Below are 13,262 nucleotides of genomic sequence, written 5' to 3'. Positions count from 1 at the left end.
GACGAACTTTTGGGGGCATCCGAAATGGAGGAGGACGCTCCATGGACCCTCGCGGTTGACAGTGTCAAAAGCCTTTGTAAGGTCGAAGCAGGCCATGTATAAGGGCTGGTGCTGTTCCCTGCATTTTTCCTGCAGCTGTCGTGCAGTAAAAATCATGTCCGTTGTACCCCGTAGAGGACGAAATCCGCACTGACTCCGGGAGGAGCTCCTCAGCCACAGGGAGAAGACGGTTGAGGAGGACTCTAGCGATCTAGCGGATAATAGGGCGATTCCTCTGTAGTTGCCACAGTCGGACTTGTCTCCTTTTTTAAAGATGGTCACAATCACTGCATTTCTAAGATCTCCCGGCATGCTCTCCTCCCTCCAGATGAGGTCATGTATTTGCGCCAACAGTGCCTCCCTGCCATACTTTAGTGTCTCAGCAGGGATTCCATCCGCTCCCGTAGCCTTGTTGTTCTTAAGCTGTCTTATGGCTTTTTCTACCTCGTGCATTGCTGGGGATTTACTGAGGTGGTGTTGGTTAGCATACTGTGGGATGGAGTCGAGAACACTCGAATCAAAGGCAGAGTCTCGATTGAGAAGATCTTTGCAATGCTCCTTCCAGCGGGCCCTGACTGATGTATGTCCTTGATGAGTGTTTCCCCGTTCTTGGCCAGCAGTGGGTTGGGGTCTTGGGTGTTTGGACCGTAGGTGGCCTTGACTGCGGTGAAGAATCCTCGCACATCATGGCTGTCGGCCAGCTTCTGTATCTCCTGTGCTTTCTCCATCTACCACCTGTTCTTTAGGTCCCGAGTTTTTTGTTGGACCTCAGCCGTGAGCCGTCTGTAATGCTGCTTTGCTGCTCCCACGTTGGGTTGCTGTTTAAGGCTCAGAAATGCCCTTCGCTTGCAATCTATTAACTCTTGGATCTCCTGGTCATTCTCATCAAACCAGTCCTAGTGTTTCCTGAGTTGAGTAACCGAGCGTCTCTTCGCAGGCACTGATTATGGAGGCCTGGAGGGCAGACCAAGCATTCTGCGTCTCCGGGTCATCGAGGCATGGCAGGTTAGCTGTGAGGCGTTGACTATATACGGCTCTCTTAGCTGGGTCTTTAAGTGCCCCGGCATTGACTTTTTTGCGGCACTGCTTCTGCTGCCCCCTCCGCTTTGGGGCTATGTTGATATCAATGATGGATCGGATTAGGCGGTGGTCTGTCCCACAGTCGTCAACTCCTGTCATGAAATATAGAAAATAGGTGCAGGAGTAGGCCATTCAGCCCTTCGAGCCTGCACCACCATTCAATAAGATCGTGGCTGATCATTCCCTCAGTACCCCTTTCCTGCTTTCTCTCCATACCCATGGCGCGGGTGATGCGCACATCCTTGCAATCCCTGGCTCAGACGATGATATAGTCAAGCAGGAGCCAGTGTTTGGAGCGAGGGTGTTGCCACAATGCCTCGTATTTGTCCCTCTGGTGTAACAAGGTGTTGGTGATGAGAAGTTCATGTTCTAGACATATTGTCAGGAGAAGGGTACCGCTGGAGTTGGCTTTCCCTACCCCCTCTCTGCCAATCACGCCTCCCCAGGGGGCTGTGTCCTTGTCGACCCTGGTGTTGAAGTCACCGAGGAGAATCAGTTTGTCATCTGCAGGGAGGCAGGACAGGGATTTTTCGAGGTTGGAGTAAAAACCCTCTTTGGTCTCATCTGTCGCATCGAGTGTTGGGGCATACGCACTGATGACTGTGGCGCGTTGATTCCAGGATAGGGTGAGTCGGAGAGTCATGTGACCATTGCTAATCCCGCAGGGGGAGTCTTTCAGGCAGTCGACCAGCTCGTTTTTGATCGCGAAACAGACTCCGTGGAGGTGGCGTTCTTCCTCTGGTTTCCCTTTCCAGAAGAAGGTGAAACCTCTACCATGTTCCTTGAGCTGGCCTTCTCCTGCCCGCCGAGTCTCGCTTAAGTCGGCGCTGTCGATATCAAAGCATCTAAGTTCCCGGGCAACTATGGTGGTGTGGCGTCTGTCGCTGTTGGGGTTGTCTATGAGGGTCCTGACGTTCCAGGTCCTGAACTTCATGTTAACGCAGTGGAAGATGCCTGTGCGTGAGTTCTTTTAACTTGCTGTGGTCGTTGCACAGGCTTAGCTGAGCAAGGTCTTGGTCCAGTGGCAAGGGGCTCCAAGATGACCAGGAGACCAGGCCCTGCTGTATGGACCTAGTTGCCTACGGCGAGATGCTGGCCGCAAGCTTGGCGCTGAATAGCTGCCTTGATGGTAGCTGGTCCAAGGATTGGGTTGGGGGTGGGGGCGGTCAGCGGTTCGCTGGAGTTCAGTGCAGGAGGTCAGGGTGATCACAGCCATGGTATTCGCTCCGTGCTGGAGAATGAGAAGAGGTCTCCAGTGGGGAAGGAGAGGTCCAGCTGTCACTGAAGGAGGAGTAGAGGCCAGCCGCCATCGTAGAAGAGCAGACCCGGTCACCGTTGAGGAAGGAGAGGAGCAGCCATCGTGGAAGAGAGGCCCATCTGCCGCCGCTGGAGGAGGCCAGGTCGCCGCTGGCGGGGTGGAGGCCCAGTCAGAGGCTTACCGGGTATCGTCGAGGATCGGGTGAGGTAGGTGAGTCGACGTCGAGGAGGATGTCGCCGAAGGGGTGGGGGTCCAGGTCACCACTGCAGGAGGCTCAGTCTTCGCTGGTAGTCCGGTTGTCGTCGCTGATAGGTGGTGTGGTGGAAAGTCTGAGGTGGGCCCGAACTTGTGGGATGGGATTGGGTTGGGTTTAAGCTAAGGATTAAGTGATTGAACCCCCTATTAAGGTCTATTGGGGCTAGTGAGAGTTTAGACATTGGGAGGGGGGAGGGGTACTTGATTTAAATGTTTTATTTTGTCTCCTATCAAAAGAGTTGGGAAGGGAGAAGTTGAGGGTGGAAAGTTGCCGGATGACAGAAGATTGTGTGTTTGGCAGGGGGAGCTCCCTCGGGAGTTGCCACCCCAGCTATATACACACACACACAGGGAAATAATTACTTTTAATTGTCCCCAATTTATACCTTGCAACTCACCTGGGAGGATGCTAGCTCACCTGGGCCAACTCTGGGAAACTGCAGATTTTTCTGTTGCAATCAGGATAATGGGACACTGCTCACCCCCCCATCCCCCCACAACCCAGGAGGGTTGCAAACTTCACAAGTTGCTGTGGATGATGCAGCATCCCCATCGATAAATTGGGAGATTAATAATGTATGTGAACTCCTCACAAAGGTGCTGCATAGTCTTTGTTTTGCATTTGTCAAAAATAAATTTGAGTTTCTTTCTATGTCTAACTGTGTCCCTCCTCCTTCCCCCCCCCCCCCAATGGAATTGATCAATCCTTTCTCTCGTTCAGATTGTGATTGACATGTACCTGATCTGTCTGTCACTATTTGTCATTGTATGATATGCTACCTGCAGATTGGCATTGAAGTGTAATCAGCTTAATAAAGGAAAGTCTTGCATTTATGTAGTGCCTTTCATGACCACCCGACATCCCAAACCGCTTTACAGCCAGTTAAGTACTTTTTGAAGTATAGTCACTGTTGTAATGTAGGTAACGTGTCAGCCAATTTGCGCACAGCAAGCTCCCACAAACAGCAACAAGATAATGACTAGATAATCTGTTTTAATGATGTTTGCTAAGCTTACAATGTGCAAAATGACAACATCAACAAGATACCCTTGAGCATCAGTCCACTTGCGTACAATTTACTTGGTGTTGGAGGTGAAACTCCCACTTTTTAGATATCTTTCTCCTACCACCACTTGACTTGCCTCCGGTTACATTTTCCTTTTTTCCATCCCCTCTCCCCACCTCTCCTGAAGCCATTAACTTCTTGCTGGTGTCTCGTTCACACAAGTTGCGCTCTGGTACCTCACCAAAGTGGCCATTGTTTCAGACTATTTGACTGTAGAGGGGCATTACATCTGATCCCGACCCTTTTCTTGCAAGACCCGCATGCACTTGAAGCAGAGGTAGCTGGATATTTATTAGCAGCATATATCCTGATTGATTTTCTGCCTGTAACCTGGGGTGCTGAGGCCAATTGTAGCAGCCCTGCTGTGATCAGCTTACTCCGCACAGACTGGAGAATGATATTTGGATCTTCCTGATTTCTGTCGCTCCGCCATTGGATAAGCTCACTGAGCCATCAATTCAGCCTATTTTTATTTTATGCGATGGCTGATAGGGCAGAGTCGCCACAGCTCCCATGCCTTTATCCGAGTCTCTCTCAAACTAGCCACTGAGAGTTGCGTGAGACAGCACTGTGATTCGGCTAAAGCTGGCAATTCAATATGTGTGTGCACTTGCTGTTTTTGTGGTGTCGGCCGTGGCTCAGTTGGAAGCACCCTCGCCGCTGAGATTGTGGGGTCAGGTCCAACTCCAGAGACTTGAGGGAAAAAAATCTAGGCCGACACCTCAGTGCAGTACTAAGGGAGTGCTACACTGTCGGAATTGTCGTCTTTCAGGTGGGTCGTTAAACCAAGGTGGACTTAAAAGATCCCATGGCACTATTTCAAAGAAGAGCAGGGGAATTATCCCCGGTGTCCTGGTCAATATTTATCCCTCAATCAACATCACCAGAACAGATTATCTGGTCATTATAAAATTGCTGTTTGTGGGAGCTTGCTGTGCATAAATTGGTTGCTGCATTTCCTACATTACACTAGTGACTACAATTCAAAAAGTACTTCAGCAACTGTAAAGCGCTTTGGGACATCCAGTGGTCATGAAAGGTGCTATATAAATACAAGTCTTTTAAAAAGGAATAGGCAAGATTGCAGTCGTAGAATTGCAACATCAGTGATCCTATCATCAATACCTGTACTGCCAAAAGAACAACTAGCTCAATCAACAGTATCTTCAAGAACTGGAGCAATATTTATGTTGGCAATTGAAGTCAGATACAGAAGGACATACAGTGCTTGATTTTTTTTTCCCCATAAAGATATAAAAAATGCTGGACTGATGCCTCTATGTTGTTTATTGTATTTTTGAAAAATAACATGATTCCCAATTGTTCTGATGTCTTGGACAGTGGCTTTCATTCTATTCAGTGATATCAGCCAAGAGTGGAAATCAGACCATTGCATACTGGTGGCACGTGTCACAGGCTCAACCATTCAATCTCTTTAACCTTCAGGATATCATCAAAACCACCGCTTTTAGTGTTCAGATTATAATTGACAAATATTATCCCGGAGCTTACAGAAAGAAGTGACCTTGATGCCTTGCCAGCTGTGGGATTTGTGAGACATAATTACACACTTCCCACTTACATTTGGGACAATAGTTTACCACTTTGCCTGAAATTCTTTAACACTATATTCTACTCTTAATTTGAAGTTTCTTAATTGGAATTGTTGGTTATTCAAATTGAAATTTGTGCAGAAAATACCTTCTGTACCGTTTTAAAATTGCAGTTGTGTAATTTGATTTTTTTCCAAATAATACCCAAGAATAATCTTGTCAGCTGTGGCCCAGTGGGTGGCACCCTTGTCTCTGGGTCAGAAGGTTGTGGGTTCAAATCCCACTCCAGAGACATGAGCACATAAATCTAGGCTGACACTCCGGTGCAGAACTGTCTGAGGTTTGTCTTTTGGATGAGACGTTAAAACGAGGCCCCGTCTGCTCTCAGCTTTACGTAAAAGATCCTATGGCGCTATTTTGAAGACGAGAAGGGGAGTTATCCCCGGTGTCGTGGCCATTGTTTATTACCTTGGCAATTGTGGGAGCTTACTGTACACAAATTGGCTGCCACATTTACTGCATTACAGCAGTGACTACACTCCAAAAAGTACTTCATTGGCTGTAAAGCCCTTTGAGATGTCCGATGGTCATGAAAGGTGCTATATAAGTCTGTCTTTCTTGTCTTTCTGGCCTTGTCTTTCATTGTGAGGATGGTGACATTCCTACAAGGTCCTTCATCAATGTACTGCAATCCAATTTACACCCAGTTGCAAGATTATTATTCACCCTTGTGGCTACTGAATTTAGGTCGACACAATCTATTCTTATTAACCGATAGAGAATAGCACAGTGTTATAATTTGAGCTCACTCCAGATATTCGCTTGTGTCTGATATAAAAAGTCCAATTTAATAGGCAAGCCCTCATCCATATTATCTAAAATGTAACCTGCGTGAAGTAATGTGGGACAGCAGGCAATTGGGTGAACAATGAATTGTTACTTTTCATCCTTTACTGTACTGTTGAGATCCCAAATGATTTCATGGGTACCTTACCCACAATCTCTTTGACTGACTGCAACTACTCATCATCATCATCATAGGCAGTCCCTCGGAATCGAGGAAGACTTGCTTAAAATGAGTCCTTAGGTGGCTGAACAGTCCAATATGAGAACCACAGTTTCTGTCACAGGTGGGACAGACAGTCGTTGAGGGTAAGGGAGGGTGGGACTGGTTTGCCGCACGCTCTTTCCGCTGCCTGCGCTTGATTTCTGCACGCACTCGCCAATGAGACTCGAGGTGCTCAGAGCCCTCCCGGATGCACTTCTTCCGCTTAGGGCAGTCTTTGGCCAGGGACTCCCAGGTGTCAATGGGGATGTTGCACTTTCAGGGAGGCTTTGAGGGTGTCCTTGTCATGTCTACAGTGACGATAATAAGAATACCAGCAACAACTTCTATTTATATAGCACCTTTAACGTAGTAAGAAGTCCCAAGGCGCTTCACAGGAGTGTAATCAGACATAATTTGACACTAAGCCACATGAGACATTGGGGCAGATGACCAAAAGCTTGGTAAGAGGTAGGTTTTAAGCAGGGTTTTCAAAGAGGAAAGAGGCAGAGAGGTTAAGGGAGAGAATTCCAGAGTTTATGGCCTTGGCAGCTAAAGGCACAGCAATTAAACAACTACAAGTCATGTTTATGAAGAAGTAAACTATGGATAGTGATGGGCATGAAGCTCTACCTTGGGCTCCATTATGCTGTTACAACTGCCATACATAGGAACAGGATTAGGCCGTTCAGCCCCTCAAGTCTGGTCTGCCATTCAGTTAGATCATGGCTGCATCAACTCCATTTGGTTCAGTAACTCTTAATTCCTTTGCATAACAACAATCTACCAATCTCAGTTTTGACATTTTCAATTGATCCCCAGCCTTATCAGCTTTTGGGGGGAGAGAGTTCCAGATTTCCACAACCTTTGTGTGAAGAAGTGCTTCCTGATATCACCCCTGAACGGCCTAGTTCTAATTTTAAGATTATGGCCCGTTGTTCAAGACTCCCCCACTGGAGGAAATCGTTTATCTCTATGTACCCTATCAAATCCTTTAATCATTATAAACCTCTCAATTAGTCTGACCACTTACTCCTCTATACTCATTCATCTCCATCTCTGCTTTTCTCAAGCTGGTTATTGGAGATGTTGAGTGAGACAAAGAGAGGGTTACTTGTCTCAAATTTTCGACCAAAAGAATTAAGAACGTGGTAATAAGGTACTTAACCAGGCTTTTAAAATGTTCCATCTTTCATGTTTGTTTTTGTAAAAGTTGTAAATCTGATTAGTACAATCTAGAGACGCTCACCAAAGGAACGATGGTTCCTCTAAAAGTGGTTGTTGTCCCTCCCCAGGTTGACGAAGCTCAGAAGGTTCTCAAAGAAGTAAAAGTGGAGAAATATGACTTCACAAAGCATGAGCAGAACTTCTGGTGCTACTGCTGCAAGGGGGACGTGAAGAAACACATCACCAACGGGAGCCTGGCCGTGCTGTACGGGGGACTGCTGGAACACTTTGTAAGGTACTGGAGCAGGGCCAAGTACCTCTTTCCCCACTTTATGCCATTATAGAATAAAGAGATTCCTGCCACAGTCCAGTGGTCACGACTGACAACCATGGAAAGAAATGCGCTTGATGCCATGTTTAAAAAAAAAGTAATTCATGGTATGTGGGCGTCGCTGGCATTTATTGCCCATCCCTAATTGCCCTCGAGAAGGTGGTGGTGAGCTGCCTTCTTGAACCGCTGCAGTCCCGTGTAGTCAAGGTGCTCCCACAGTGTTGTTGGGAAGGTGTTCCAGGATTCTGACCCAGTGACGATGAAGGGATGGCCGATGGTGACTTGGAGAGGAACTTGGCGGGTGATGATTTGCAACAAAATAGGAAGCACTTAATATCTTAATTGATATGAATGTCCTCCAAATGCTAATTTTTTGACTTTCTTGTGTAGCTCAGAACACTTGAAGCAAACCAACAAATTCTGGTGGGAAAACAAAGCAGATATTAAGCTAAAGAACAAGTTTCTACTGTTGGGAGATGCATATGAGAAGTAAGTAGTGGCTTTCAACTCTGCAGTCGGACACTGTATTGTCAAATATTGACTTTTTATAAATTGGTAGCAACAAAATCAGTGGGATCATTCTGTTCATAGACACTCCTTATTTTCTAAAGGGGTTGCATTTCAATTGTTTCTGCTATATCGTTGCACATTCAACCCCCTTTTGAGTTCATTTCCAGCACATGGTGAATGTCTTGTGCTCACAGGGTGGAAAGCGTTGTTAAACTTAGAACAAGACACAAAATATTGAAGGGGTAGCCTGGGTCCTTTGGTACACCTCCAGCAGCTGGTCACGGGGCAGCAGTGGCAGAGGCCTGAGTGGTTATGGAATGTCACATGGCCTAAAAAGGGGAATGGGACCCATTTGCAATACAGTCCTACACTAATGCTCAACAGAACTAGGAGCAGGAGTAGGCTCCTCGAGCCTGCTCCGCCAATCAATAAGATCATGACTGATCTTCGACCTCAACTCCACTTTCCCGCCTGATCTCCATATCCCTTGATTTCCCCTAGAGTCCAAATAGCTATCTGTCTCATCCTTGAATATACTCCATAGACCCTCACAGTTGACAGTGTCAAAGGCCTTTGTAAGATCGAAAAAGGCCATGTATAAGGGCTGGCGCTGCTCCCTGCATTTTTCCTGCAACTGGCGCGCTGCAAAGATCATGTCTGTTGTGCCCCGTAGGGGACGAAATCCACATTGTGATTCCGGGAGGAGCGCTTCGGCCACAGGGAGAAGACGGTTGAGGAGAATTCGAGTGACAACTTTCCCAGAGGCTGAAAGCAGGGAGATTTCCCTGTAGTTGCCGCAGTCGGACTTGTCCCCCATTTAAAAAATGGTCACAAACACTGCATCTCTCAGATCTCCCGGCATACTCTCCCTCCAGATGAGAGAGATGAGGTCATGTATCCGCACCAACAGCGCCTCTCCGCCATATTTTAGCGCCTCAGCAGGGATTCCATCCGCACTCGTAGTCTTGTTATTCTTAAGCTGTTTTATGGCTTTGCCTACGTTGGAGTTTCACAGAGTTGGTGGCGGGTCGCATGCTGCGGGATGGAATTGAGAACACTCGAGTCAAAGGCAGAGTCTCGATTGAGGAGATCTTCAAAGTGCTCCTTCCATCGGGCCCTGACAGCCTCGGTGTCCTTGATGAGTGTTTCCCTGTTCTTGGTCAGGAATGGGGTTGGGGCCTTGGGTGTTTGGACCGTAGATGGCCTTGACTGCAGCGAAGAATCCTCTCATATCGTGCTGTCGATCAGTTGTTGTATCTCCTGTGCTTTCTCCATCCACCACCTGTTCTTTAGGTCCCGAGTTTTTTGTTGGACCTGAGCCTTGAGCCGTCTGTAATGTTGTTTTGCAGCTCCCGAGTTGGGCTGTTGCTTGAGGCTCAGAAATGATTTGCGCTTGCGAACTACTAGTTCTTCGATCTCCTGATCATTTTCATCAAACCAGTCCTGGTTGAGTGACCCAGTGTCTCTTCACGGGCACTAGTTATAGAGGCCTTGAGGGCAGACCAAGCGCTAAGGGGATTCAGCATCTCGGGGTCATCAAGGCACGCCAGATTGGCTGTGAGGTGCTGGCTGTATAGGGCTCTCTTAGCTGGGTCTCTAACTGCCCCGGCATTAACTTTTTTTGCGGAACTGCTTCTGCTGTCCCCTCTGCTTTGGGGCAATGTTAATGTTGATGATTGATCGGATTAGGCGGTGGTCCGTCCAGCAGTTGTCAGCTTCTAGTCAATGTATTCACTGAGGCATATGAAAACATGGGCCTTACGCTTAACATCCGTAAGACAAAGGTCCTCCACCAGCCTGTCACCGCCGCACAGCACTGCCCTCCAATCATCAAGATCCACGGCGCGGCCCTGGACAACGTGGACCATTTCCCATATCTCAGGAGCCTCTTATCAACAAAGGCAGACATTGATGCGGAGATTCAGCATTGTCTCCAGTGCACCAGCGCAGCCTTCGGCCGCCTGAGGAAAAGAGTGTTTGAAGACCAGGCCCTCAAATCTACCACCAAACTCATGGTCTACAGGGCTGTAGTAATACCTGCCCTCCTGTATGGGTCTGAGGCATGGACGATGAATCGAAGGCAACTCAAGTCGCTGGAGATATAGCACCAGCGATGTCTCCGCAAGATCCTGCAAATCCCCTGGGAGGACAGGCGCACCAACATCAGTGTCCTCGACCAGGCTAACATCCCCAGCATTGAAGCACTAACCACACTCGATCAGCTTCGCTGGGCAGGCCACATAGTACACATGCCAGATACGAGACTCCCTAAGCAAATGCTTTATGCGGCGCTCCTTCATGGTAAACGAGCCAAAGGAGGACAACGGCAACGTTATAAGGACACCCTCAAAGCCTCGCTGGTAAAGTGCGACATCACCACTGACACCTGGGACAACCTGGCCGCAGACCGTCCGTGGTGGAGAAAGTCCATCTGGGAGGACGTTGAGCTCTTCAAGTCTCAACGCAAAGAGCATGAAGAGGCCAGGCGCAGGCAGCGGCAGGAACGCGCGGCAAACCAGCCCCACCGACAGCTTCCCTTGACGAATGTCTGTTCCAGGGTCTGTGGCTCTCGTATCGGACTGTTCGGCCATTAAAGAACTCACTTTGGGAGTGGAAGCAAGTCCTCCTCGATTCCGAGGGACTGCCTATGATGATGATGAATATACTCAACGACTCAGCATTCGCAGCCCTTCGGGTAGAGAATTCCAAAGATTCACAACCCTGTTCCGCAGTGATTGGAAAATAGATACAGCCATTGTTCCCTTTAAGTCACGCAGCGCTCCAAGGGTCCCTTACAGCCGGTGAGCTGGCTTTTAAATTGAATAAATCACGCCTGTGCGGACTTTTGAATGGGTCGCGCAGCCTGTTAAAGGGCCCAAACAAAATAGCAGAGAACATTGGATACAATCATACGAAAATGGCAGGCAGCTAGTCCATTAAGCCTGTCCCATACAGTCATGCTGCAGCCGAGCATCATGGTCTGCAATGATCCCTATCCATCACCAGCCATGTAGTCTCCTGGAAAAGGCTTTTATTTTTTTTTAAAAAAGCCAATTTGGGGATAAAAGCGATTCTAGGAAATTACTCTCCGAGCTCACAAGGGCGATCAAACAAGTTCCAGGAGACCACAGCGAATGTAAGGCACACTACCCAACAATCCACCTACCTTCTGTATGCGGTGATGTCGACCTCAGGAACTCGTGCAGCTCCCTTTTGAACACTTGCTGCAAATCCACGAGCCGGGAACCTGTTCCTATGTTTTGCCATATGATGTTCTTGGCCATGTCTTCGAGGGAGATGCAGACTGATTACAAATAGAGGTTTGGGGCCTGGTTGCTTCCTTCATTGGGGTACTTGCCCACTGGAGACCAATTAGGAGGGAAGAAAAATGCACTTTAAAATGAGATAAAAAATATGTCTCTTTCACAGTTTTTCAAAATTTTCTTCAATGTATTTTATTAAGGTTTAAATTGACTGTTGCAAAAGCAGTGGAAAACTATGAAGAGAAGGAGGATGAATATATTAAACAGGTATGTGTACATTACACTTGAGTTTGTGATAGACGCTATAATAAATCGCAGCATAACTAAAACTGCCTTTTTCCACCTCCGTAACATTGGCTGCCTCCGCCCCTGCCTCAGCTCTTCTGCTGCTGAAACCCTCATTCATGCCTTTGTTACCTCTAGACTTGACTACTCCAACTCACTCCTGGCCGACCTTCCACCTTCCACATTCCACACTATGTAAACTTGAAGTTATCCAAAACTCAGTAGCCCGTGTACTAACCCGCACCAAGTCAAGATCGCCCATCACCCCTGTGCTTTCTGACTTGCATTGGCTCCCAGTTAAACAATGCCTCGATTTCAAAATTCTCATCCTTCTTTACAAATAACTCCATGGACTTGCCCCTCTCTATCTGTGTAATCTTTTTCAACCTCACAATCCCACAAGATGTCTGCCCTCCTCAAATTCTGGCCTCTTGAACACCCGTCATGATAACTGCTCAACCATCGGGGGACGTGCCTTCAGCTGCCTGGGCCCTAAGCTCTGGAACTCCCTCCCTAAACCTCTACGCCTCTCTACCTCTCTTTCCTCCTTTAAGATGCTCGTTAAAACCTACCTCTTTAAACAAGCTTTTGGTCATCTGCCTTAATTTCTTCTGTGACTCGGTGTCAAATTTATCTATTTGTCTGTAACACTGTTGTAAAGCGCCTTGGGAAGTTTTACTATGTTAAAAGGCACTATATAAATAAAAGTTATTATTATTACATTAAATTGGTGTAAGTGAATGAGGTTCTGTGCAGTGTTACCATTATGGTGTCAACTGTGCCTCAGAGGGTAGCACTCTTTCCTCTTGGTTGTGGGTTCAAGTCCCACTCCAGAGACTGTGGCACTATTCAAAGAAGAGCAGAGGTATTCTCCCAATTTTTATCTCTCAACCAACACTACAAAAACAGATTATCTGCTGATTATCCCATTGCTGTTTGTGGGAGCTTGCTGTGCACAAATTGGCTCCTGCGTTTCCTACATTACAACAGTGATTACACTTCAAAAGTACTTCATTGGCTGTAAAGCGCTTGAGGTTGTGATAGACGCTATATAAATGCAAATCTTTTTTTTCATTTCTTCACGTCTTGCACATCTCAGTTACATTGTTGTACTGTCTGGAGTGCTGCTGAGTGGAGGATAAAGGCCTTCCCAAAATGAGGGATGGGAAGATTGGTGGGAACATCATCAGGCTTGTTCATGCAAAGCGTAGAAGCCTGTATAGGTTGAGGTTTAGAAGCACATTCCCTGCCTACACTCTCAACTATAGGAGGTGCATGCTGTGGGGACAAAATGGGAGAGAGAGCTCGGGTGGAACAACATTTTAGTTTATGGCATAGAAGGAGGTTGATTCTTATAATAATGCTATAATCAAAGAATCAGCTATTAGATTTATGCATACGGTAAACCC

The 13,262-nt window shown here is 47.3% G+C and overlaps 1 protein-coding gene across 2 annotated transcripts in view; it reads left to right on the top strand.

The window, feature by feature from the left end:
• The window catches only part of cenatac (centrosomal AT-AC splicing factor), a 29,207-nt gene that overhangs the window by 2,156 nt on the left and 13,789 nt on the right, over nucleotides 1–13,262 (top strand). For both annotated transcript variants that reach the window (XR_011595935.1, XM_070894455.1), the window contains exons 2-4: nucleotides 7,593–7,759; nucleotides 8,186–8,284; nucleotides 11,769–11,835. Coding sequence is in view for 1 of the 2 variants with exons in the window: in XM_070894455.1 (XP_070750556.1) it covers nucleotides 7,593–7,759; nucleotides 8,186–8,284; nucleotides 11,769–11,835 (333 nt within the window). In the remaining variant the exon portion in view is untranslated. The remainder of the gene's footprint in view (nucleotides 1–7,592; nucleotides 7,760–8,185; nucleotides 8,285–11,768; nucleotides 11,836–13,262) is intronic.

Source organism: Pristiophorus japonicus, chromosome 11 (genome assembly GCF_044704955.1).
Source record: "Pristiophorus japonicus isolate sPriJap1 chromosome 11, sPriJap1.hap1, whole genome shotgun sequence".
NCBI lineage: Eukaryota > Metazoa > Chordata > Chondrichthyes > Pristiophoridae > Pristiophorus > Pristiophorus japonicus.
The sequence above is the reverse complement of the archived record's forward strand: the minus strand, read 5'-3'. Positions and strand labels throughout refer to the sequence as shown.